Genomic DNA, 27,763 nt, shown 5'->3' with positions numbered 1-27,763 from the left:
TTCTACTTTGCCATTCTCCCATGCTTTTCTCATCTAGAGTCCCAATATGATGTCCTCCCCTCTGTCCCAGTTTCCTGGTAAGTAAAGGCTTTCATGGGACATGCCCCTTGGGCTAGTATGCAGATATAAGTGAGTATATACCATTTGAGTCTTTCTGCTTCTGGGTTAACTCATTCATTATGATCATTTCTAGCTCAATCCATTTGTCCACAAATTTCGGGAATTCCTTACTGTAGTTCTAACAACGCAGAAAATATTTTCCCGCACTCACCTAGTAGATTCTAGAATTGGGACCAATACTCTAGTCTAGGATTTAGGAATCCTACAGTGCTAAGGCTGTAGATGCCTGTTTGGATTTGGATTTGGATGGTCTTTAAAAGCCTTTGTCCTCCAAAACCAAAACAACTTTAAACCAATTCCTGTAACAATGCAATGAAAATATTATCTTTAGGGCTGGAGAGTTGGCTCAGTGGTTGAGAGCACTGACAGGTTGATCTTGCAGAGGACCTGGGTTCAATTCCCAGCACTCACATAACAGCTCACAACTGTAATTACAGTTTAAAGAGGTTCTGGCCTCTGCAGGCACAAGGCATGCAAGTGGGAGCAAATGTACATACAGGCAAAACACTCATATGAAAGAAAAAAATTAAAAGCATCTTTAGGGTGGGGTGATTCTATAGATGACATCTGAAAGAGAGCCTGGGGAAACATTCATCCCACATTTTCTTTGAAATGAGGAGATGGGGCCCAGGACCACAGCTAGAAAAGTGCTGATTCATATAAATTTTACAGTTCTTTCCAGAGTCTCCAGGAGACTGTTAGTGTTGTGGGCTCTGCCTGCATTTGAGTGTGAGCAACATCGTCTCAGGACAATTTGTCAAGGGTAGGGTTAGTGACTAGTTATCGCCTGGTAGTTGTCTGGATGTAAAATAAATAGGTAGGCATGCTTTTCAGTGATGTCCAATGCTCACTCTCTCTCTCTCTGTCTCTCTGTCTGTGTCTCTGTCTCTCTGTGTCTCTCTGTGTGTCTCTGTCTCTGTCTGTCTGTCTGCCTTCCTGCCTGCTTCTCTTTCTCTCTCTCTCTCTCTCTCTCTCTCTCTCTCTCTCTCTCTCTCTCTCTCTCTCTCTCTCTCTCTCTCTCTCTCTCCCTTACAGGTGAGGAGGAGGTAGCCCTCAGTGCTACGCACAGCTCCTGGATGAAAATGAACCAGAGCATGGCTTATCTGCAGCCTGAGTAGAATTTGGGCTGTGTTCCCCTGGAAAGGCCACTAAAGAAGAGACCCACGGAGGACATGAACTGGAAACACCCTGATAGGTGAGTGCTGTGGACAGCCCAGCTGTGAAGAGTCAAACCTTGCTGCCCAAGGGCTACTGGGTGTGATCTTGAACAGGTTTCTGTAGGTTCTCCTCAACTGAAAAATGGATTAAAATGTTACTAATTTCGGGGCTTTTTTTCTCATAATTAACTGAGAGAATGCATTCTACACACCACAGCATGCTTCCTATAGTAATTCTTCATTTACAGTTAGTTATCATGAGGAAAACAAAACAAAACAAAACAAAACAAAACAAAAGCTTGGTAAAGTCCCAAAGGAACTGGACCTTATTATTTTTGTTATTTTATAGTACACATTTATAAGATTTTGTTTAAGTGCATTTAACTTGGAGAGGCAGTTTGAATAAAACAAAAAAAAACCCTCTGTTTTTTTTTTCTTTTAGAATTGAACACTTTAAGGTAAAATAATGCTTCTGGGGCAATTTTCCACTGCTTTTCAGGAAAATGGTCTATTAAGTTTTTAAATTAAAAATGTCCATTAACTATTTCTTACTCTGGGAATAAACAGAAGCTCATCAAAGGCCATTCAAACATTATGATTTTTATCTATAGAAAACTTTTCTTTCCTAAATAGGGTCAGCTGGAGAAGGAAGGTTTTGTGGCTTTAGAAGGTGTTAACACCAGCACCACTCAGGACACCCTTTGCCTCCTCACTGGTTCCATTTGTTCATAATTACACAACAAGTTTGGGCTGATGGCAACATGTATATATGCAACATAAGCTACACAAATTAGCCTTTGGCTTAGGCTGTGATAGAGTGTATACTCTATAAAAATACCTTGGGTTTAATTCCTAAGAGCTACATTAAAAACAAAAGAAAGAAAGGAAGGAAGGAAGGAAGGAAGAAGGAAAGAATGAAAAAAGAAAAAAATTCTGTGTATTTTAGGAATAAATGAAGTGGGCATTTGAAGTTTTGCTTAAAAAATTGAATATTTTGAGAAGAGTAGCCCTCAATGAAATTTTGAGTTTTTCTAATCACAGTCATACTTTTTAGTAGGAACAAAATTAAAAACTTTTTTTCTTAGAAAAAAGAAGACTTTTCTAGAATCTTGGAGGCTTCTCCAAAGACTTTATGTAAAAATATTTTCATATATTAGATACTGTGCCTCCATGTGAAAACTGATAAGATCTTTCTGAAAATGTTCCCTAGAAAGCTAGATCAAACAAGTCTTCTTCAGTTGCGTGCGCACGCGCGTACACACACACACACACACACACACACACACACACACACACACACACACACACACACACCAGGCCTAACGTTCAGTGAGGTGCAATGTGGACAAGCTACAGTGTACCTGTCAATGTTGCACCTAAAATTTTTTCAGGCATATAGTTTAAAAATGTAAATAAGCATGAGAACGAACCTTCAGTTGTGTGTTGAGCTCTTCTATGTGCTAGGAAAGACGCTTGGTAGAAGACAGGGTTTGAGGGGCTTAATGTCAGCCTGCAGACAATGTACCAAGCAAGACTGTATGATTCTTATGAAAATCCACGAGGCTTAAAAACTTCATAGTTTGTCTTTTACACATGGACAGAGGCATAAATTTCCTTTCAAATCAAAACTTTAGACATTAACTTAATCTCCAACAATCTAAACGTTTCCCAACATACATGAAAATACCTTCCCATTTTGTCCGTTTGGTGCCTTGAAGTAATTCTCTGTATGCAGCTCTCTATTTCCTCCTAGGACCTCCCCAGGGAAACCTGGGCAGCTTGGAGAATACTTCTCAATTGAGAAACTTTAGTTTGTGATTTAAAGCTGAGTTTTCTCATGAGTGCAGAGGTATAACAGGACTGTACATTTGGTATGCAACAAATACAAATAGGAAAGCAATAGTAAGCTCCCTAGCAAGGTATAATTATTATGTCCTACCTCTGTACCAGATAATATTTGCAAGTGATTTACCCTTAACAATGACCCTAAATACAAGTATTATTTATATATACTTGAAGCCCAGAAAACTGACGGAAGAGTGGAGGATTAGAACTCAGACTACCTCATTCAATGCTGAGATTCTTGTTGGTCTCCTAGGAGGTCAATATGACAGCTCACTGAAAATGAGTATTGTTTTTATTGAGAAATAGTTGAACAAGACTGAATATCAAGTGCTTCCAAAATGACTTTCTTCCTAACCATAGCCGCATCTAACTATTTTCTGTGCTCCTCTAGCCTTTAAAGTTTACAGGTGTCGTTTTGCGGTGCCATATTGTGCTGTACTCTGAGATAATGATTCGTATCTGTCATTTTGAAACCTGGGGGATTCATTTATCAAGAAAAGCACTTGGCAAAGGATAAGAATAAAGTCATGAGAGCTAGGGGACCTGAACTCCAGGCTTCCACTTACTTGATGTATGACTTGGGACAAAAGCCCCAATTTTTCATTGTCTCAACTTCTTCACCTATCAGATAGACCAACAACAGATACTTTTCTTCTTATATCACCCACTTGCTACAATGGTTAAACCAGTTTTTATTTTTTACGAGTTCTATCAGAACCCTGCAGGTAAGATGTGTTATACAGTATTTACATACAAAGAAATTTTCTTCAGTGGATCACTTACAATGATCTAAAATATTCTAAATCTGCCACATATTTGATAATTGTTTTGTTAATTGCCTGATATTTTTTTAGTTTTCATGAACCATAATTAATGTGAAGTTTCAGTCGCCTATTATAGATAAGTGTGGATTTAGTCTTGGCGTGGTCCAAATGATGCAAAATATAATCAAGGAATATGTGAAACATTATTCCTGAGTTATTATTGATTCTTTACTATGGGGAAAGTATATAAATAATGCCAGAGGACTTTTCCCCCACTGCTTGTGGCCAACAGAGCACTTTCTAATGTCTAAGCTATATTAAATTTGTGATTCTTTTCTTAGTTTCAATCATTCATTGTATTTCATAATAATTTAATACCTTCTTAAGGTTTACATTTTTGTACCCATTGAATATTTATTGATTCAGGAGATGAGAAACAAATTTAGACATATATTCTGTCTTTAGGGCTTTAACAGGTAAGTGTTGGGGCCAGCAAATAATTGCCCATCTAAATCCAGCCCAGTTTATTTCTGCAAATAATGTTTTACTGGAACACAGCCACAATAAGTATGTTGTTACACTTGGTCTGTGGCCACTTTGCAAAGGTCATTGTGTACAGTGATGACAGCCTCAGAGGCTGCATAGATCCCTGAGCCTAAAATATTTATGAACGGGACTTATAGAACATTCAGGGTGGTCTAGAGGGATACATTGGCTCCAACTCTTTGAGTATGGCAATTCTTCTAGCTCTTGGCTCACAGTTCTTTGTTTTAAAAAATATTTTATTAATTTATTCACATTACATCTAACTTGTTAGCCCATCCCTTGTATCCTCCCATTCCTCCCTCCCTCCCACTTTCCCCCTAATTCCCTCCCCTATGTCTGTGACTGAGGGGGACCTCCACCCCCTGTATATGCTCATAGGGTATCAAGCCTCTTCTTGGCAGGCTGCTATCCTTCCTCTGAGTGCTACCAGGCCTCTCCATCAAGGGGACGTGGTCAAAAACGGGGCACCAGAGTTCGTGTGAAAGTCAGTCCCCGCTCTCCACTCAACGGTGGAGAATGTCTTGTCCATCAGCTAGATCTGGGTAGGGGTTCAAAGTTTACTGCACGTATTGTCCTTGCATGGTGTCATAGTTTGAGCAGGACCCCTGGGCCCAGATCTGCCTATCATAATGTTCTTGTATGTTTCTAGAACCCTCTGGAGCCTTCTATTTTCTTATTCTTCCATGCTTCTCTTACCTAAAGTCCTAATAGGATGTCCTCCCTTCTGACCCACTTTCCTGGCAAGTGAAGACTTTCATAGGACATGCCCCTTGGGCTAGTGTCTAGATATAAGTGAGTATATACCATATGACTCTTTCTGCTTCTGGGTGAACTCACTCATGATGTTCATTTCTAGCTCAACCATTTGTCCATAAAATTTGGGAATTCCTTGTTTTTAATAGCTGAGTAGTATTCCATAGTGTAAATGTACCACAGTTTCTTTATCCATTCTTCTACTACTGAGGGACACTTAGGCTGTTTCCAGGTTCTGGCTATTATGAATAAGGCTGCTATGAACATGGTTGAACATATGTCCCTGTTGTGTGGTGGAGCATTTTCTGGGTATATTCCAAGGAGTGGAATAGCTGGGTCTTGAGGAAGCCCTATTCCCATTTTTCTGAGAAAGCACCAGATAGATTTCCAAAGTGGTTGCACCAGTTTGCATTCCCACCAGCAATGAAGGAGTGTTCCTTTTTCTCCACATGCTCCCCAGCATGTGGTGTCACTTGAACTGGCTCACAATTCTAAGGTCCGAGATTATAACTTCTACAGGGAGCAGCTCTTTTACATATGTGAGTACATATAAACAGTTGCTTATTGCCCAAAGACTGATATGATTGTTTCTTGTGAAAGGGCAGTCACTCCAATGGTGAAATAATTGCTCAGGTATTACACTAATGAATTAGAATACCGGGTTAACCACAACTGGGGAAAAATATGGCAGATGACTATAGGACAGGAGTCACAGGCCCTAGGGTGTTCTGTTTCATCCTGGGGTGACCATAGAAGCAAACTTTATGGCCATCATACTACTAGCTCAAAGAGTATAGTTTCTAAGAAATTTTAGGTTTTATACTCTAAAGTAAAATTGATGAATTATTCTTTCAGCAATACCAGTGAATTCAAGTTTTCACAATATTTTGATGTCTATATCATAGATTTCAAGAAAAAGCACATGATACCTACTTTCCTTCTAGAATTCATACTTTCATACCACATATGTATTTATGCCAAAACTTTCATGTTAACAGTCTTTTTATTTAGTCACTAGGCTGTATTTTAGTGTAATAAAAATGTGTATTAATTTAACATTTTTTTTCCACGGGGAATACTAATTTTCTGATAGTTTCTTCAGGATTAAAATTATACAATTATCATTATCATTAAGTACAACTGTTAAAATGAAAAGTCTGTAATAAATTTCACATTATTAAATGCAAAATTATCTTAAAGGAAATTAATATTTTAGGTGAGATAGCACCTTGTTGTGGAAGGTTTGGGTTATATGTGAACTTGTTTTTGTTTTAATCCCAGGTGTGGGGTATGGAAGCTGCTCCAGTTTGTCCACAGCTGATAACTGCCTCCTGAGAGGGCACGTGATCCGTGTCAGCTGGGAATTACCTAGTGCAGGGGGTGTGGTTTTTGTCAGAGAGAATAAATGTGAGACCCAGAAAGGGACTGGGAGCTCTGAGAAAGAGAAGGCTGCTGGTGCTTCCCTCCTCCTGCTCCTGGTTGCTGTTGATGCCATTTGAGAAGAAGAAGTTGAAGATATCCTGAAATGAGCATTGGGCTTGTCCGAAGGAACCTGATGACCCTAAATGACATGAAGGAGCTAAGGAAAGCTATGCCTCCTCTCCCTGCTAGCCTTCTTCTCTCCTACCTGGTGTTGGGGTGTTGGAAGGGGTTGTGGTGGAGAAGGGAGAAAGAGATACAAGAAACCAAAATAAAATAGTGTTTAAAAAGTAACACCTACAGGACCTTACCCCTCAATTTATTTTTGGTACTTATTTGGCTCTTACTACTAAAGTATGGTGCTGTCTATCATCAACTCTTTGTGAGGTTTTTCTTTTTTTGAGAAATATACATGCTAAAACCAAATTTACATAAATATATAGAAGAAAGTGTAGCTAACTTAGCTAGAGTAATTGAACTCATAAACACATATCTTCAAACTCCTTCTAAATAGATGTTTCAACTCACATAACATTCTGTCACCAAAACCTATTTTGAGTGATCTATAACTGACAGTATTAATAGTTTCTTTTCAATTTTGTGGGAAGCCAAGAAATGGAAGCTGTCTGACTTGCAAAATAATATCTTGTTCATTTGTTAAAAAAAACATTCATTATATCAGCACCAGAATCATTATTTGAATGACCTGTCCTGCTCACGGGCTTCTCATTTTGAAATTCTTAGAATGAGTGGAGTTCTGTCTTTCTTTGTGGTGGCAATCAGGTTATTGTTCAGGGGCAGGGGAGAAGAAAAGCCACAGCTTTTCCAGGAAACAGGATGTGGGAAGTCACAGTGTTCAGAGACTCCCATACTTCTGTGGCAGATTGTCCAGTGTCAGGACTGGCCATGTGTGAGGCAGGATGGTGAGTCTTCACTGTACACTGTGTGGTGATGTTTACAGTTATTCCTGGCCTCTCCCTGTGAGATGCGCAGAACTCTACCTGAACTGTAACAACCAAAATCAGGTTTAGACATTACCACATATTTCTTGGGGATGAGGCAAAAGCTACACCCATTTCCCAACATATTTCTCTGGTCACGAAATTGCACCCTACTTTAAACTGCAGTCTTAGAGTTGTTACTATTTATGTATGATAACTACCTTGGGAGATGAATATCATTGAATTTGGCCTTAAATACTAAATACCAATGAGCTTCGAAACGTCTTAAAGGAGAGGTGAGATTTCTCTTCTACCTCAGAGCACAGGACCATTTAAAACAATTTCGCAGTGCCATGTGTAGGAATTGTTTAATTTTCTATCTTCCTATACTGTGACACCCAAGACTTTCAATGTTGGTTGGCATTTGAACACTTCTGGCATTGCAAAGCCTGCCCTTTTTTAGGGGTGGAATAACATAGGGAGCTCAACAGACCTCAGACCAGGAAAGCCAACTATGGGAGTACCTTGCTCTTTGCACCTGCATTTGAGGTGATATGTTTTCAAAATTAATATGAACCTTCAGAGCTATGAAGAGGAGTGTTAATTCATCCCCAGCAGGAGCTTAACAGGGGAGAACTCTGCTCTGTTCCATGGTTGAGAAAGTTCTAGTGTGCCTTCTCCCTCTTCTTCACCCCACTCCCCTGCTCCTCACACTCCCCCTAGTTTCACTACTTTGCATGGTAGCATTTGCTTTTCAAGAAGAAGAAGAAGAAGAAGAAAACACTCTCTTTAGAAGTTGGGCAGGACTCTGCATGCGCATCAGCATGTAGTGTAGTGCTTAGTGTGTAACTCTTTAATAGTTACAGTTAGCTGATAATGCTCAGATAGGAATGAGAGAGTTCATTTCTTCAAGGACCCATTAGTGCCTTCATTCTTAATCCTATCAACATACTAGGTATGCTAGGCTAACAGTTAAGCTATGACAGTCAGTCATAGAAAGAGTACTGCCTTGCTACTGTCCCAGAGTGTTTACTTTGTTTACTTTAAAATGACCCATATTGAGTATGTATGCAAAATTTGGAGGCACATAAAAATAAAGAAAAAAATTAATAAAAATCTTAATATCCAGATGTGGCTTTTTACTATTGTGTTTTTAGGCATCTTATGCAAGTTGGGTACTAACTATTATATCTAAACTTTTGCATTGTAGTTTTTCTTATTGGTGTTATAGGCTTAGTCTGATCAATGAGAATTTTATTTTTCTTGCCACTTTAAGCCAGTTTCTAAGGCATGTTATTAGCTACACACATTTAGTTAATGCCAGTGAGGTACATGGAATATATGACAAATACATGTGCACAGCGAATGTACATAAATGAAGTCCGTGTCCTCATGGCAGCGCATGAAAGTATTCCTTGAATCACTGCAAAGCACACAGGCAGGCTGGGACCATGTCAAGTGAAATAACTTTTTTGTTTACATTAGTTTATTTTCCCTTGGAAAGATTCCAAAAAAGGGGTGAATTAATTGATGGAGCAAAGACTATGGTTTAAAAAATATTAATAGCATTCTCACATGTGAGTGCTCATACACACAAACACTCAGATATGTATAAATTCACACCTTTTCACATACAGGTGACTTATCAAAATTTCCACTTATGGGATTTGATAAAATATTGCGGGATATATATCAGCTTTGCTTAGTTATCAGGACTTTTCAGAGCCAAGTTCTTCCATTTACCACATTGTAAGAGAAGCCCAGAAGAAGAGACCGAGCCATTGGGACAGTGGACAGAGATCACTGGCAGAAAGCAGAGATGGGATAAAATTGAACAAAAGGAAAAGAAGACAACGGTGTCACTGGGGTTGATGCTAGTGGTTGTACTCACGTGATTAAGCTACGGCCATAGCTCAGGGACACTGATTCCTCTTATTCTCAGTGCAGCCCACCTACCCCTGGACAGGTGAAAAGGTCACTTCTGTTGTTTATTTCTTTAATAATTGAATCTCAGTTCCTTTCCCAACTATTTATTAACCATTTTTCATTATCCCTTAAAAAATGAGCCAAATGCTTACTTTTTTTTTTTTTTTAATTTGGGACTACCTTGAAATGTAGAACTTGGAGGCTTAAATTGTTACATTTGAGAGTTTTCTTTGGCTCTTCTCCTCTACACCTGTTATTTCGCATACCTGTCTTACATAGCTCACAATATTGCTGAGTGGACTTGTCAAGATAGCATCAACATAAGGTGGCTTGGAGCTATAGAGCAAGAAACAAGCAACATATTATTATACTATTTTTTTTCTTGCTGTTACATCTGTACAGGCATAAGGCTGCATCTGTCAGCTCCTCTCAGCTTTACACACTTAGTTCCTTTTAAAAATGTTTCCAGAACTTTCCTTAATAGCAGCCGCAGTATAGTGACAGAATTAATGACTTTGAGGAAGAGTGCCACTCTCTCTGAAACTGTGCTGTTTCAGAGGGTATTTTACATAAAACAAAAGGAAGAGGATCACCTGAGATAAGGAAACAGTCTCTCTTAACCTGATACTATTAAACCAAGTAGACAGCAAATATGAGGTGAAAATGAGCCAGTATGTGCAGTTTTCTTTTGAATAGTATCTGTGGGCAAATTAGGATGACTATGGGAGTCAGCATCATTATATAATATGATCAATTACTGTCCTGAAGAATAAATAACAGGGTAGTGGTAGCATGTTACACTATTCTTTGTATAGTTCAGTTTACAGTGAGGAGGCTTGGAAAATCAATAACAGCAGCCTAACAATCATGCCTTTAAAGAAACGTAAATGGACTTAATTTGAAACCGTAAAAATTAATTGCATAAATGATAGCTTCATGTGAGGCGCATTCTGTTTCAGCCAAAATGCAAAACAAATTAAATTGCTGTGGTGTTAAGGAGTGAAACTCTGCATTTCTTTAGAATTAATGTCAAATATAATTGGTTTTCCCCTTAATATTGCTGGGCACAATTAGATATGGCACCTTCCTAATGGTGCCAAAACTCCTTCCTTAAGAGATACATTATATAAAGAAGCATAAAAGGACAGGAAAAGGCCTTGGGTGTCAATATTATTCAACCAGGCAAGAGAAATTCAGCTCAGGTGGGTAAGTGGAGTTATGCCAGGTTCTTCAGCCCATTTCTTTGTTTGAAATATTTATGCTTAAGGAGAAACCACCATTTTCCTGACAGGCATTAAAAACAGACAATTGACAAGGTTGGGGACAAATAAGCACATTTATCTCAGACTGAAAGAGAGTTGAGAACAACGTCATAACCAGAATAACAGTTTCGGAGAGTTTTCCCCAAGTTCGCTTCCTTACAGTCAATATAGATTCTCAATGGGAGAACAAAATACACTACTTCACTAAAAGCTTAAAATTGATATAAAGGGAGGCATATTTGAGTTTATGAAATTATATGTATTTGAAAACTCCAATGAAATAATTCTCAAAATAAAAATACTATTTACACTTTGGATTCATCATATTTTGACTAGTCAGTGCCCAGTCAGAACCTGAAGATGTTTTTAATACTTAGTTTAATTTTTCCCCATATTGGCAAATAACATCGTGATTATTCAGGGAGTAAAAATTGTGGAGAACTATATTTTCCTAAGGGTACACTGTAATTGAACAGATAGTTTAATTATGTGATTCTTGATGTGATCAAAACATTGGCCAGAGTTTTAATGAAAACTTCATCTCCTCTCTTTCCCCTTCCTCCTTTCCCCCCTCTTCTTCCTCTTCCTCCTTCTTTCTCGTTCTTCTTCTTTTCTTTTTGAGACAGTGACCTGTTGGGCTCAGCCTCTTACACTTTCTGAGTGCTCTGCAATTTGATTTACAATGTGGAGGTACCACATACAGCTTTGTCATGTGTTTTATTTTTCTTTGTAGTCATTGTATCATAAGAAAAATGTTCCTGACTTTAAACCAACACTCAAGCGAGTTGTATTAGACAACTGTAAAAATCATTAAAGAGAAAGTGGATACAACAATTTTTTTGGAAATAAACTCAGAATCAATTTATTTATTTATGAAATATGTTCTAAAACTAGCAACATATTCTGATTTTAACATCAGAGGAATTAATTAATCTTTAGTAATTAGTAAATAAATTGAACAAAATCATGATGGATATTCACATTATGAGTATTCTTACTATTTGCATTTCTGAATTGTCCTTGGCATAGTTTGTTCCAAAAGTCCCATTTCTTTGGTATCAGACAATCTTTTTAACAGTGTAAATATATATGAAAGAATAAACATGGTAAGAGTTAATCTTACTTTAAAATATAGTCAGTTTTGAAAGGGAGAGAATGTAATATATTACACTGTATGTTTTCAATTTAATTTTAGAGTAAACTAATTAAGAAATATATTGAGATCCTAAATCCTCTAAGTAACATATTTAAAATATTTTGTTTTGTAGGATGAAAATTATTTCCAGGAAGCACCATACCTTAAAGATATGACATGTTTTCCTCAGCAAATGTTCCTCTGTTCTACCAGACTGTATGGCATTTGCTCATATTTAACAACTGTGGGAATTTGGACCCAGGTTTCTTCTTTTCTTTAAAAGTGTTTAATTCCTCTGCATGTGCCAGGCGCAACGTATGTACAAGTTAACAGAAAACGTTCTATGTAATATTTTTGACATTTGATTCAACAACGATAATAATAGCAAATCATTGATTAGGAAGTCAACATGTCTAAGTGTTTTTCAACTTGTGTTATTGTTTGCTTCTGAAATCTAGAAGCCAACAGCTGCTGGGTGAGAACATGATTTGGGTATTTATTGTGTCTTAAACTATAGAATAAAAATAGGAGATATCTAATGTTGCATTTCATGCTAATGAAATACTATCAAACTATATGAAGTACTCTTGTAAGTCATTCGTTAGACATATTCCATTTAACACTCTAAGAGACTCTTTTCAAGTAACTAGTTTCACTATGCTACTTAGGCAGATAAAAATAACACAGTGATCTGATGCTATGAGCATTAATTACAGAGAACAACACACTCTGATCCTATTTAATAAGATTGCCTTATAAGCAGTCATTTTCATGAAAAGATCAGAATATTGGTTGAATGCTATTAATTAGTTGAAAGTACTATGCATATTTTCTTACTGGTTAAACACAAACAAACAATAGCAGCTTAAATACACTCATTGTTTTTCTGAGAGTTACTCACATTTATCACAGAGAAGAGGACACTGGCTAAAAATTACTTCAAGTATGAGCAGGGGCCAATTGCCATTAACCATAAGAAGAGAGAAACAAGAATAAGTATCCAGAAAAGGAGCTGTCTTATTGAATGATCGTTTGGTCAAATCTATTAGAAAAACAGAATGACTTTCAACCTTTCCTTCCTTTTAGAGAAGCCCCAAGAAACAGGTTCAGGGTTTTAAACTAGAATTCTTCTAGTGTTAAGAAACAAACAGACCAAGGACCACTCATAGCCCTCATTTGGCCGGATGGTGTTGGGACAGAAGACCACATTTCCTTAAGTCTAATACATTCCAGTTAACAGACAGCATCAAACTGAATACTACTTCTCAGTGCTACAAAGTATGACTGCAACGTTGCTTCCCACAAAGAAAATTGGAAACAATGTTTTTGCTAATTCAAAGGGTTATGGCTAACAGTGAGGACAATTTGGCTGCTTGGCAGCTTTCAAATGGTGACATTTACGGTGGTGAGTTCTCTGCAGCCTGACCTGCTTTTCAGCTTCTTGGGCTTAGAAACTTGATCTCACCAGTGTTTCGGGTGGACTAAATATTGGGAGGAGGACTCACAATTACTTCACTAAAGCTCACAGAGCTAATGTGTAAGATAAGAACCAGAATACTGTCATTTCAAAATGAGGAGCCTTGACTGCGAAGACGACCGTGGGGGGCCTTCAGCTACTGCCTACAAAACTCTCCTATGGACGTGGATTTTTGTCTTGGTATCTGGTAATCTAATATACTCCCTAGAGTGGTATCACTACTTTCAGATAATAGCTTCAACATTAAAGAAAATGAAATTCAATATATTCAGCTATTTCATTATTTGGAAAAAAGAGAATTTTATTTATAAAAGCAAATAGTATATGTGTCGTGTATTGCTGTAGTTTCACTTATCTTTTTCCCTGTGGTACTTCAAAAATAAGTAACATGCACACACATATGGATGTAACAATAATAATCAAAGAAAAAGAGACATTCAATTTGAGAGTTGGGGGTCATGGAACAAGTTGTAGGGACATGGGAGGGACTGGAAAGAGGAAAGGGAAGGGTGGGAGGGTTGTGATTCTTTTTTATTTAAAAATGCATAAAAATTTAAAACAAAGAACAACGAAAATATTCTAATTGTCCTCATACTGACATTTTGTTCCTGGTACTTTTTCTTATAACTTAAGAAATACTTTAGGTTTTCTTTTTTCACTCCTTACTTGAGATATTTGAAAACAATACTACTGCTTGTTCTACATAAGATTGTGCTATTTTCTCAGTAGGTCTTTCAGTATTTTTATAGGCCTCATTCATATCAACAAATTAACCCAAAGTTGGAGTACGCATCTTTCCAGGCCATTACAAGTACCACTTCACCTTTGAGACCTGAGCACCACGGTGCCTCTTTACTTTATTTATTTATTTATTATTTTATTTTGCTTCTGTTCTCCCTACAGTAAGACCTTGAACGTGAGAACGGGCCACTGTATAGACCTGAGCGGTCTCAGGATCTAGTCCTGTAGCTGTAGATGATCAGTAAGTAAATCCTGTGTGTGGAAGTCACATTCATACCTATTGGTATGGAGACAGGTACAAAAATGACAGATTTGAGCTTTTTTTTCTCCTTAAAATCAATGTAGCAATGGATGCAACCTTGAGAAAATAATCTTCTTATACCTGCGAGTTTAATCTTAACTTGAGTTTGTGGAAGTGGGATGGTCTGTAAGTCTGATAGTTTTCAGAACAGGAGAGACTCAGGTTTATGAGTAAAGCAGAGACATGAATTTCCATTTGAAAACATATTTTAAAATTTTTGTTAGAAAAAATAATATAAGAGTCTATATTTTGCTCCTAATTCTGAGAATGCTGTTTATTATATCACCATGTCTGTGCTTGCAGCATAGTTTGAGCCATCTAGTTAACCATGTAACAGGGTTTAAAAGAATGGCGATTGATTTTATATACTTTACAAAATTGAAAAATATATAATTCAAATTTTACTTTTTTGAAATGTATAATGCAAATGGCATTTCCATGAGGTAAATTCTGTATAACTGTTTTCTTGCTGCATGCCAGCTCCTCTGCCTGCTCCATGCGGCCGGATAGTTGGTTTACATGAGATTATTCAACAATAAGCAGGCTCCTCACCAAAAGCATCATTTAGTACAAAACCTGGCTAAATTGTTCTGTCTTTGCTAACATCAGTAGTTTCTCTGAATTAGAGAAATAAAATCCAAGACCACATAACATGATAACCAATCATACACAAATGACATCGATGAATACACATTTTTAAAAAGTAATTTACAAACTCAGTACACTTAGCTGACAATCACAATATTCTCTGTGCAGAAGTGGGCATGTCTAACTCAAAGCAAATTGCTTTTCCTCCTAAATTAGAGCACACTTCTGAATAAGTTTCTAGCCTAGTTTTGGCAAAAGGTGATATCTTCATTTTCGCTTTTGTAAAAATGTGCCTATAGAAAAAAATGTCATACGTTAATTTAAAATAAAATGTACGATGCAGTTGTTATTATTATGGAGCTATTATTTATTTTTAATACTTACAAAACAGCCAGTAACAGGAAGAAACTCTGTCACGATTCTAAGTTTTATTTTTAAATGTTTATTCTGCATAGTATATGTGGTAAATACATATTGAATAATATTTTTATCTTCTCAGATAAGCTTTAATGAGATTTCAAGCACCACAGAGTCACTAAATTTGGTACTTGAAATATTGATGACCATGTAGTAGCTGTATCTTAAAGTTTACCTGAGCAAGCTGAAACTTTCTGTAGTTTGAAGTAAAGTATAATTTTTGTGATGCTATGAACACAGGATTCCCTTTTATAAGAATCCACACACAATGCCATTTGTTAACTACATATTATTATATTTAGCTACATTCACCATAAATACCGTTATAACACCTGTGGTTTCCCTCATTAAGAACTGAATGGAAGAGGTCAGGGGTTGAAAGGGCAGCATATGCGCCATGAAAGAACTAGTTAACATAGTCTTTTATATTGGTGCACTGGTAAATCTCATTTCTATTCATCAGATGATTAGTTCAATCAATATTTATTCCTCTATGCTCCCTTTGTCTTATGCTACAAAGGAGACATCCTTCAAATTCATGGCAGAAGCCTTGTTATCTATGAATTTATTGCTTAATTTGAGAGGGAATATTTTATTTATTTGGCAATCCTCAGTTCTTTGATTTCTTTTCCCTCTAATTATCATTAGGCAGTATAATGGAGTTTTGTGTAGATTATTTATAAATAGATGCTATTAGCAGTTCCTTTTTATGCGGCTCAAGTACCACATGTATTCACATCTCCTTTCTGAACGCTTTGGGAAGTCGTTCTGTTTCTGTAAATATGTCTGAGTTTGAAATCTGGTTGTGAAAGCAATGATAAGAATGATTTTCACCCTCGACTACTCGTTCTTTTTGTCTGAGTGGGTGGTTACAGACACATGCACATACATACTGCGCATCAGTGTGTATCAACAGACGCCTCCGAAGACTGCTATTATCTGATAGGGATTCTGTTAAGTCAGAGATTCTATTCAAAGTCAGATTAAATATTTGCAAGAAGCTATAATTGGGAGATGATTGCAAAATTACAGGAATAATACTTTTTTATGTAGAGTGTTCTTTTTGTAAAAGGCCATAATTCATTACATCATTAAAGACTTATTTCATTAGTCGGCTTAATTTTTACCCATTAGATAAGAATGGCTGGAGTAGAACAGCATCTAGGAAAAAAGGACATTTAATTTTGAGCACAATTTCTTCTCTAATATCTATTTTATGTGTTTTAACACGGAGTAATACTTCATTAGCATTAACCAACTTAATACCAATATAATTAAAACTATTACTTTTTGTATTTATGAAGTAATCTTAAGGACAGCTCAACATTAAGGATCTCTTTATACCCATAGAATGATAAATATTATTTCAGTTACTTTTGCACTCACAATATGCAAACTTGTGTACCTTTAATATGGTTTTAATTGAACAGAATTTGGAGCCTTCAGTTCGGTGCTATTATTTTTAATTTTCATATGCTTGACTTTGTGTCACAGATTTTTTTCCCAACACACAGTGACACTTATGTCACTGTGTATAATTTAAACTAATACTTTATAAAATTTTAGAATCCCAGCAACCTTGAGCATACAATTTTGAAACTGGATTACTTAGAATAATTTTAAAGTATTTATTTATCGAAAGCTGCAATATTCATCTTAAATTAGAGACCGTTTAATAATGTAAGTAAATTAATTAGTGTACTGTGGGTCACATTTGCATTTCTAAGAACTACTGCAGTAAAAAATATAAAAACTTTACAGGCTGTCTTATCTTCTGGAAGCGTGAACACAAGCTTATCAAACGAGAAGTCAAATCCTCAAACATTTATTTGTCATTTTATGTAGGAAATCTACCTGCATTAAGTACTGTCATATGTTAGGCTTAGAAAAACAAATATTATTTACAAGCTTTGGATACCAGAAAGACAAACTCCAAATTTTCTATAATTTCTTGGTGCCTTGATACCTTTTTTGTTAAAAAATTATGCTGTGTGAATTGGAAAGACTTAAGTTTAAAGTATAATCTGTGCAAATACACTTATGAGTAATTTTTGAGGCTTTTTAAAAAAATAATTTGGCCTTTTACACAGTACCAAGACCAATAAATATTAACATTAATTTTTAAAATTTATTTTTTAACATTAATATTTATATTTGGTTAAGAGCACACCATGATGAGTTATTTACATCAAACTATCTCATAAAACCACTTTGACAGAGATAAAAGGGACCGCCTTAAAGGAGTTTCCAATGATAGGAAGTTATTATCATTTACGGGAAATGTAAGAACTTGCAAGTCTTATGTCAAATCAGACAAAGGAGTTATAATTTTATGACACTTGTTTATGAAACCTGAGACTCAGTATTTCCATCTTTACAGTTACTGATTTTCTTTGGAAAATACAAAATCTACAGTGGACTCCTGCCTAACCCTCAGCTCCCAAAGGTCCAACACTTCTGTTTCCCAATAGTTAATGATTCACCATTGGCTGTTGAGGGAGGAGCAAGGTGCGTGGGGATACTTGTGACTAACTATTTAGGGAAATATTTTTTTTTTTATTATATAATTTTCCACAGTAGTTGAGACACAGCTTTAAGATTTTTTTTCTTTAAGCTGCTGAATGATTGATTTTCTTACTAGAAAGACAGTTCACTGGTGATTTCCGAGTGGGCAGAAATTAACGGAGTGCTGCTGGCAGAGATATCTTTTCAGCAAGGTTTCATTTTTTTCTACGTGTGGAAGGTGGAATGTTGGTTAGAAATATTTAACTTAAGTTAATTAATTGGAGCTTGTAGCGAAAATTCAGAGCAACAGCTTGATTTAAGGGGGAAAAAAAATAAAACTAGGGATATTCAGACCTTAATACTTTCAAAGGTGGCTGCATCTCAGAGAGCAAGCTGATTCTTGCTGATTCTTTTTTTTTTTAAATAAAGTTTATCAGGCAACAGAAATTTACTACTTGTAAATGATAGAGTCTAGAGGGTTAAAAAGAAAACAAGCCAGGACCCCCTTCTTCTTCACAGCAAGAATCAAACTAGAGTTAAATCCTTGCAAGCTGCAGTCACCTACTGATCACAGTGGCAACAGAGCTTCTGTTTGGGAAAGAGGGATTTTTATGCAGAGGCAGGAGAGAAGAGCCACCATTTATATGTCCTTTGTGATAAACAACTGACAGACTACACTTAACAGGGCCCCCAGAAAAACCACACCAGGTGCCTCATTCCTTCCCTCCCTAAGGCTCCCCTTTTCCAGCAGTTTCCATTCAAGAAGCAAAAGGAGAAGTGTCCCTAGACATCCTATAGCACACTCCCCACACCAGACAAAAGGTGAAAAGTTTTGTGGGCCATCAAGCTGCAACTTCCTCCAATCTTATTGGGACAGGAGGCCATGGCTGAAACTTGGGCTAGCTTCAAGGCAGAGTATTAGAACCTTTAAAACCCCAGTTACCCCAGAGCTATCCCAGGACACCCAAGTTAGTTACCTCAGTGCTGCCTCAGAAGCAGAGAAGTCTCTCAAATACCCCAAACAGAGGCAAAACTGGGTGGCACAGTCTGACCTGGGGGTAGGTTGCTGGATTGGCCCAAGGGGAGATGGCCCAATCCTAGACAGAATTTGTGTCTGGCAAATTGACCTAACTCAGGACAGCTGCCATTGCCAGAAGCAAACCTTGGAGCCAAAGCTCTGACAGAACCACCGTGTGTGTGTGTGTGTGTGTGTGTGTGTGTGTGTGTGTGTGTGTGTCAGGGTAGCACATGGTAGATAGAGTAGATGGTGTGCTCGCAGGCAAAGGGCAAAGCCAAGTTTAATGTCAGCTCCTCCCCCAGCAGAGTCTGTTCCAATACTGCCTGTTTAACAGCCACGCACAAGGGAAAGATGATTTGATTCTTCCCCCCTCCTTCACCTCTTAATTGATGCTCAAGTTCAAGTATTTAGAAGACTTCTGGATAGCCTGGATCTCCTCTCCTTCTATACCCACCTCCCAGTGGGAATACTGGGCACTGAGCCTCTAACAGCCTTCTTATTTCATCTTTAATGAACAGCAGCTGAAAATGGCATGGGACAAGACATGGGCTGCAGCGAATGCAATTGGTACAGCAAGGTCAGGCGAGGAGAGGCAAAAGGGCTAGAGATCCCTGACCTTTTCTATACTGGAGTTTCTTCCAAGCTGCCCCAGGAGTCATCTTGGGTTAGACTAGTGAACTGTCCTGGGTCCTCTGTTGAGCCTGGTCCTCTGAGACAAAGGTGTGGGTTCACACTGGGTACCTAGATGTCTAGCATACACACCCGGGACTAGCCCCTGCATTAAATCCTTCAAGGGGCCCGTGAAGCCACAGGATCAGCGAGATGAAGGTGAAGCGCTGGGAAGCTGCACACTGCTTGCCTAGGCAGCTTAAGAGGTATGCATCTCTGCTCCAGGATTTAGCGCAGGGGACCAACTGCTTGGTGGCACGTGGTTTCTGACCCTCAGGTAGCTTGAAACTAACCATGGGGGAGGGGTACAGTTGGGAGGGGAGAAAAAGCCGAACTGCAAACTGGTTGGCTTGAACTGGCTGGCGGCTTTCAGATGGAAGGGAAGGAAACCGAAAGCAAAGTGTGTGAGGTGGGGCAGAAAAAGATAAACAAAAACCCAGTTTCTCACTAAGTAAAGGTGCTCTCCACTCCCCCTCCCCGCCCCCGCCAAATCCTGTAATACAGTTTCTGGAAATAATCTGGATAGTGGACCATGTGACCATCCCGTGATTGGGACAATCAGCTGTTGTCACTGCGCACAAGCACACAGAGATCCTAACTTCCAGAGAGCAGGTCAGTGAAGACACTCACCAAGACAGCTTTGTAGTCCTAGTCCCAGGGGTGATGGACAGCTTTTTCCCATCCTTCTTTGTCCTGCCTTGTCCTACGCAGTTCATGGTCTAAGCTTGTGGCCCTGGCATCTGTGTGCCTTTAAGGTCAACTAGGCCTGGGGCTCCTCGCTGATGGCCAGGCTGATGGCCATGCTCAGTCCTCCCTAAGGGGAGTAAGGACAGTGCATGGAAGCAGGCAGCCCGGTGGGTGGGCCCTATTCTAAATGTATCATGCTCAAAGCACTTTAGTCCAGGATGCAAGAAGGTCCGAAGTTGACTGTTGTCTATTTTGTTTGTTTGTTTTGTTTTGGAGGGACTTGTGAATCTGAAGAAAAGTCATTATAAGAACGCAAGGCATCAAAGAAGAGACACTTGGATGTAGGAGCTGGGCGGTCCAGACACATGGAGATGTCCAAGTCAGGAGGGCATCCAGTGACCTCTTTAAGCAAAGAGGGAAATTGTGTCCTACTGTAATGTGAGAGAGGGGTCTGAGACACAGAGCAAGAAACTTGTGCCACAGAGATCTACAAATTGACTCTTCAAGCTTCCTGAAGCCAGCTGCTTGGGCAGTCTGGAGTCTCAGAGTCAGAGCTGAGGACTCCCCTCTGTCTTCCCAGCCAGCCACTTTGCAACAGTGAGAATGCACCCCCAAGGAGCGTAGTGGTGCTGACTAGAAGGAGCACTTAGCACTAGCTCCTCTCTCAGTTTGGTCCTCACCTCACAAAATAGCCTAAGCTCCTGTTTTCTCCGATGTGAGTTGTATGGCCTTTAGTCTCCAGAACTTTCTCCTAGCAACTTTTTATTTGGGGGGGGGGGGCGGGGAATGGCCCTGGTCAGAGTAAAGCGGAACGGGGAACAGGGTACCAGGGGACGATCCAGGCATAGGCATCTGCGTCCAGGAGCACCGGACATTTACTGTTTCTGGGAAGGGACGCGCCTACGGACTGGGATGCTCCTGCGTCTGGCAGCCTGGCCCAGTGTAATCTCCCTTGCGCCGGCAGGCTCACCTTTGGCTAGCAACCACAGAGTGACACGGGCTTCCAACAGCCGCTACCGAAAGTCTTCCGCTCCCTGCTCTCTTCTATCCCGCATCCCACAGTGCACCCAAGAGTGACGCACAAGAAAGATTCAGAACTGTCCCCATGTCCAAAAAGCGCCCTCCCGCGTCCTGCCTAAGTCCCCGAAAGCCTTCCACACCTTCTCACAACTTTCCAAAGCCAGGCCATTTGCAGTCCTACCTGCGAACCGAACTCGGGAAGCTGTGCTTAGCCAGTCTCTCTTCCCATGGGCCATTTACTCTCCCCTCCCCCCAGCTCCCGATCTGGCACCAGTTGTCCAGTCTCCAGGACCCTGAGAGTCCGCGGGCTGGCTTACCTCGCATGGTGTGGCCGCTGTCCTGCTCCGCGTAGTCATGAAGCTCCCAGCCCGAACCCCAGAGAACCCAAAAATCCCGCTCAGCACGAGGGAAGAAGGCAGCCGGCGAAGAGCTGCTCCGCCGAGAGAAGCATCCCTTTAGGCAGACGTCGTGGCCAAAGGGTGACGGTGGCCGCCGCTGCTACGCTAACAGTTTTGATGCTGTTGCTGATGACTGTTTTTGATGGCTGTTTGTTTGTTTTCAGGCAGAGTGGAAAAAAAATGTCCTAGCTGATTGGTGCCTGGGTTTTGTTTTTGTTTGTTTGTTGTTTGTTTGTTTCTTTTTTCTTTCTCTCCAGTGTGATTGCTTTTTAAAAAATGCCACCGCCTCGGGATCGGAGATTTCTTTTGTGATCACTTAGACTGAGGAGGAGGAGGAGGAGGAGGAGGAGGAGGAGGAGGAGGAGGAGGAGGAGGAGGAGAAGGGCAGCGGCAGGAGGAGGAGGAGGAGTTGTTGGTGGTTTTGTTAGTTACAAAGAAGAGGGAGAATGATGAAGGGGGCAAAGAGGGAACAGAAAAGAAAGAAAGGCGGCGTGGATGGCAGAGCATGTGCGTTTTCACATGACATCTGTGCCTGTTAGCGGATCCACAATGTGAATTTTCACTCTTCAGTTGCAGAGAGGAAGGGAGCGAGAGAGAAAGAGGAGAGAGGTGGAGAGAGCGAGCGCAGAAGAGGCTTTTACGCGAGGGCGGGTTTGGCCGGACTTCCTGGCCCCGCCTCCTGTCAGCACCATGTCCAATCAGCGCCCCGCAGAGCGTGGAGAGGGAAGAGGCGGGGCGGGGCGGGGGCTGGAGGGGGGGGAAGGGGACACGCTGGGGGACAGGGGGCGGGGCTCGGGACTCTGTCGTCCCGGGTGGTAGGGACCCAGACTGGGAATTAGAGAAGGTCCTATCTGAAGTCGGATCTGGGCTCAGAGTAGCGCCTGCGAGAGTGAGGCAGATCTGAAGGTGTAGCTCACTTCAGACTTTAGTAGTTAGAAAGGGGCACTAGCCGGTTCTTTGAAGGAAAGAGCGGAGCGGACCCGCTGGGCAACATCACCTTTCCTTGTCCCACTGCAAGAGTTTTGTATTTACAGCAGAGCTTTGCAGAGTCCCCTTTTCATAAGGTCTGCTCCTCTGGCAGAGTGTTTGTTTACCTTGTCAGGACGCTTCTGCCTCTGAGATAGACTACAAAACCACACCCCTCTTTAAAGGACAGCTCAAATGTTCCCCTCTCCACACTCTAACTCTAGCGCTGGGTGTCAGGTCCTCCCTTCCTTCCCTCCTTTCCCTCCCTCCCTTCTGTTGTTCTCACACTCTCCCCAACCCTTCCCCATAGTCTCAGGTTCCTTTGTCAAGGACACGGGCTCTTTAGCATTTGGAAGTCTTCTGACCCTTGTTTGCAAGACTTAAGGAAAGGCCCATTTGGCTTTTTGTCACCTTAGTGACTGGACATTTGGCAAAGAGCCTAGACAAGGAGGCAAGACTGAGGTTTTATTCAGTTGGTGAAGGTTTAAAGAGCAGGACATTTGGCTAGACACTCTCCAGAGACACCTATTTAGGGGCGCCTGACACTAAAACAATGGTCATGTTACTCATATTCTTTACACGAAATTTCCCAAGACAATTTACTTGTATTCTGAAAACAAAAACAAAAACAAAAACAAAGCACAGGTATCAAAACTGTTTCTTTGCATAGTTACTTTCTTCGTAGATGAAACAAACATACCATATGGATGTATGACATGGGTTTCCTTCTGTGTAATTAGGGACTGCTTTAATAATTTGGTTAATTGATCATCACAAGACTGAAAGTGCAAAAGGTTGCTTGATTGTTCAGTTTGAAGGCAGAGAGACAGGACTCCCTAGGACATCCACTGGAAAAATGGGTATCCTCAACATTTCTCAGGACAAATAACTTGAATTTTTTTTTTTTTTTTGGCCAGCATTTGTTCATGCTACTTTTGGTTACACAAAATATGCTGTAGAATTGAAAGTTGTTCAGTCTTCTGTACACTGTCCACTAGCTGCCCTTCCAGTATGAAATGGAATACTTCGGCCAGTGTTCAACTAACACAGTTCTGCTGTGTGCCTACTCATTGGCAAGCCAATGTGTAACTTGGGAACATTTTGTGGAAAAGGTAAAAGTTGATTGAGTCATTAATTAAATGAAATGAACAAAAGGAAGTTTATATTCGGGATAGCTATTCCTCATAAATACCTTTCTCCTAGATTTTTAATTGACACAGTAGTTAATCTTTTAAGATAATATTTAAGGCTCCCTGGTTTTATCATTTTTAATCAAGTAAAATATATTCATCATAACTACATTAAAGCTGCAGTAAGTTATGCCTAATTTAGTTGCTTCATTAAAAATTACTGCATATAAAATAGTCAAGAAACAAATTGTGACTATATCATTTTAATTTTATGAGCGTCAAGCAGAGTCATAGGAATATTAAAAATTTTAAACCCTTTGTAAACATTGTAATTGCTATTGTTATTATTTCCTGTTTTTATTTCTCATCAAGGAGGAACTTCAAAACTCCAAAAACTTTAACTCTTATGTATTCTTAAGTTTTCAATAAATTATCAAATCCTGAAATACCTCTTTATTGTTAAAATATCTGTAGCCTTCAAGAAAGACAGGGAACACATGCATGGGTGAACTCCCCTGTGTGCGTTTTCATCTGATCTTTTGTTTCTTAATGCAATACGATGCTCTTTCTGCTTTAAATATATTTCCTGATTTTCTTCAGACATTTTTGAAAACATGTTAATTATGAGTGAAGATATCAGTTTTCTAAACTCTATACACACAGTGAAAGAAACACATTCCCTTTTCATCGTAACACTAGCACTGATCTTTGGTTATAACATGGTAATCTGGGATATTTTGGACACTGCTAAAATTTTTAAATGGAGTTTTTCAATGTTCCTATAACTTTTACATTTAATTCAACTGAATGGAAGCTATTTGAGAAAACTCCCAAATATTCACAATTCTTATTAAGGCAGCCATATGTTTTTAAGAACATATACAACACAATATGATGGTTTTATAACATATCTGGTAACAAATGTTCGTATTTCAAGGGGAATAACAATAGTATTGTCATAAAATATTCTTGTTCACATAAAATACAGTGTGATTAATTTTATTAGAATGATTATGGAACTGTCTAGTTATAGGCTTTACACACCTGCTTTTGGCTCTGGAATTTGAGGATGTCTTTTTGGTGGATCAATTTTGATTAATTTCACTCAATCTCAAGCACAGATATAATTTTACATCGTGATGTATGTGCATCTCTTGTCTATAATGTTGACACTCCTCAGGTAAGGCCTGGGAATATTAGTAATGGGATGTGTCCTAAAGGAAACAAACTGTGATATAAGCCAGTCATGTATGGTGATGGGGGTATTTAGCATGACAGCAACCCTAAAATGCTTGGCACTTGGTCAGTCTGTACATGCAGAGTGTTTATATAGCTGTAAATCTTAGAAGGATGTTGGCAATGCTGACGTATGTACCAGGAATGACTAAAAGATTGCTTGTCTTGGAGTCTGTGTCACTAGGAAAGTTGAATACACGATATATAGAAGCTTTCTAATATTATAAAGGCTGCAGGTAGGAGGAAGAAAATCTCACACTTGAGTCTACTAAGTATGGAAAAAGAGAGTACTGGTGTTCGTGTTTCTGAACCCATCAAGGAAAGGGATGAATGAAAGTGTCTGATAAAGATGCTTGGGCATAGATTTCTGTTCTAGGTTGGACATTCTCTGGGATACCTCTAAAGAGTTTCTGGGGATCCAGACCTGCAGTGCCCTAGCCATTTTATCAAACAGTGCTGGCCTTTCTACCTTGGAAGGCAAGCCCTAATGGTACAGGAGCAAGGGTTGTGCTCCTGAGATGCCATAGGTCCTGGACAATTATAGCATCCTTTTTTCCTTTTTTTTTTCCCCCAGTGGATGCTGATAGCAAATGGAAACAGGGATTCCTTGCATTTTAAACTCTCCAGAAATTGAGGAAGAAAAAAATAAAGGTTGAGATTGCTTCCATGACTATAAAAGTAACTCTACTACTTGTTTATCCATTATTATTTTCATTTTACTCATAGAATCTCATTAATATGTTAGTATTTTCAGTTCCGTTTCCCTTTAAAGTGGGGACACAGATTTGACAAGCTTTCCAAGTGAAAACGAAAAGCAAATATAAAAAGCGGTTAGTCTGTGCTTTATAATAAATTAGAGAAGGTAGCATGGGCTAAATAAAACAGAAATTAATCTCAACATGTAGGGTAGAAAAGAGGACCATAAGGTCCTAGGAAGGAAAAATATACATGGGTGAAGAAAAGAAGAGAGAAAAAGAGCTAATGTTTGCTTTATTAGATGACTCATCTAATTTCTGTCTCTCTCTAGAGCTTGCCTGCTATATATTATATTCCTCCACCCCAAACCCAGCAAAACAACAAAGACCCAGAATGCTAAGCAGACTGTCAAAGAGCCGAAATCTAAAAATGCAGGATCCAGAGTTCAAGATAAGATATACCAACTAAAATGCAAATTCCAAGAGTATGGGAACTGTTTTGATATTTGTTTTAGTGCTAAATAGAGTTTAGAATTTTATTTGGCAAAAAGCAGATGGCTAAAATACACAAGTGAATAAATAAACACACCCTGCACAATACAGCTTCTATTCACTAAATGACAGTGAATGCAAGATAGTGAGTCTTGATGTGGAAAATAAAGGGACATAGTAAAAAAAAAATTATCAAGCAATAATAACCCAATTGGATTCATCACACAAGTTACAAAATAACTTTGTAATAAATATTTCATAGCAGAGATAGTGTTTGATGGAATTAAGCATGCACCAATAAAAGGGGGAGGGGAGGCAAGTGTGACTCAGGGCACATTTTGCAGGTAAAAATTCAGGTGTCTCTTCATACTTACAGGGGCAAGAGGGTTGAGGGACCGAGAGGGGAGCCAAAGCACAGCTTTATGAGTCAGAGGAGTAAGGAACCTGGGAAGACTGAGTGCTCTCCATAAACAAGGTGGAAAGGTTCTTTAAGTCAAGAAATGTTGAGATAAACTTGAGTTTTCTGTCTGGCACCCATAATATGCAGCAGACTGCTGTGTATACAGAGCTAGAGAGACATGCTGGTTAAAGAGTGAGTGAGAGCCGGAAGATATTCAAACACCAAGGAAAATACAAACACTGTGCAATTGAAATGGAAATGAGTACAAAAGCACTAAAATTGCATTTTATATATTTATATAATACTGTGGACAAAGTTTTCTAAAGGTAGTTGTTTATGATACATAAGGAAAGTACGTATTCTTCTGTATATAAGTTAAAAAGTAAACACTGTGAATGGCAAAAGATTCCCAAACAAATGAATAGAATTGAGGAAATATCTGTGACATAGCTGACAGGAAAAAGACCAACAGTCTTCTTAAACAAATCTTGATGAACAAACAAACAAAACATAAAAAAATACAAACTGATAAGGAAAAAGGGGTGAGAACTGACACAGTTTTTTCTTTTAGACTTCATCCTCCATTTATAGGCCGCCAGTGGTGCTCATAAGTGATTTTTCAGGTTGCTTGGCAAAACTTTAAGGAAACTTTCACATGTTTGGTAAAATATGAATCTAAATACAAATATGAATATAAATATAAATATTTTGTGCCTGATATCCTCCAGGATTGATCTTGAATTATTTATTCTTCTTTTCCTTCAGTGCCTCATCAAGCCAAGCTAGTAACCTTTCCCTGCCTGCATAAGGAGAATATTTACAGGTTTTATCTGACCACTTCCGTTCTTGCTTCTACTCCATCATTTTTCCAGCTGTTTGAAAAGAACTCTCAAAAGTCTAAGTTGAGTACAGTTTTCTTTTCACATTAAGAGAATAATCCATACCCTTTTTCTTGGCTTAGACTATGCATTAGGGATTGCCTTGCAAATCCTATATAATTATTTAAAGTGCCCCTATTGGTGCTGGAGAGATGGCTCAGTGGTTAAGAGCACTGGCTGCTCTTCCAGAGGTCCTGAATTCAATTCCCAGCACCCACATGGAAGCCCACAACTGTCTGTAACTCCAGTTCCAGAGGATCCAACACCCTCTCACAGA

General features: G+C 39.0%; 1 protein-coding gene across 1 annotated transcript in view; it reads right to left on the bottom strand.

Annotated features, from left to right (window-relative positions):
- Positions 1–22,319, bottom strand: part of RORB (RAR related orphan receptor B) — a 185,609-nt gene extending 163,290 nt beyond the window's left edge. The window contains exon 1 of the mRNA XM_084773785.1: positions 21,609–22,319. Coding sequence (XP_084629911.1) covers positions 21,609–21,615 — 7 coding nt within the window. The 5' untranslated portion in view covers positions 21,616–22,319. The remainder of the gene's footprint in view (positions 1–21,608) is intronic.
- Positions 22,320–27,763: the final 5,444 nt, after the last annotated feature.

The sequence above is a fragment of the Acomys minous genome (genome assembly GCF_964271855.1).
Source record: "Acomys minous genome assembly, chromosome: 2".
NCBI lineage: Eukaryota > Metazoa > Chordata > Mammalia > Rodentia > Muridae > Acomys > Acomys minous.
The sequence above is the reverse complement of the archived record's forward strand: the minus strand, read 5'-3'. Positions and strand labels throughout refer to the sequence as shown.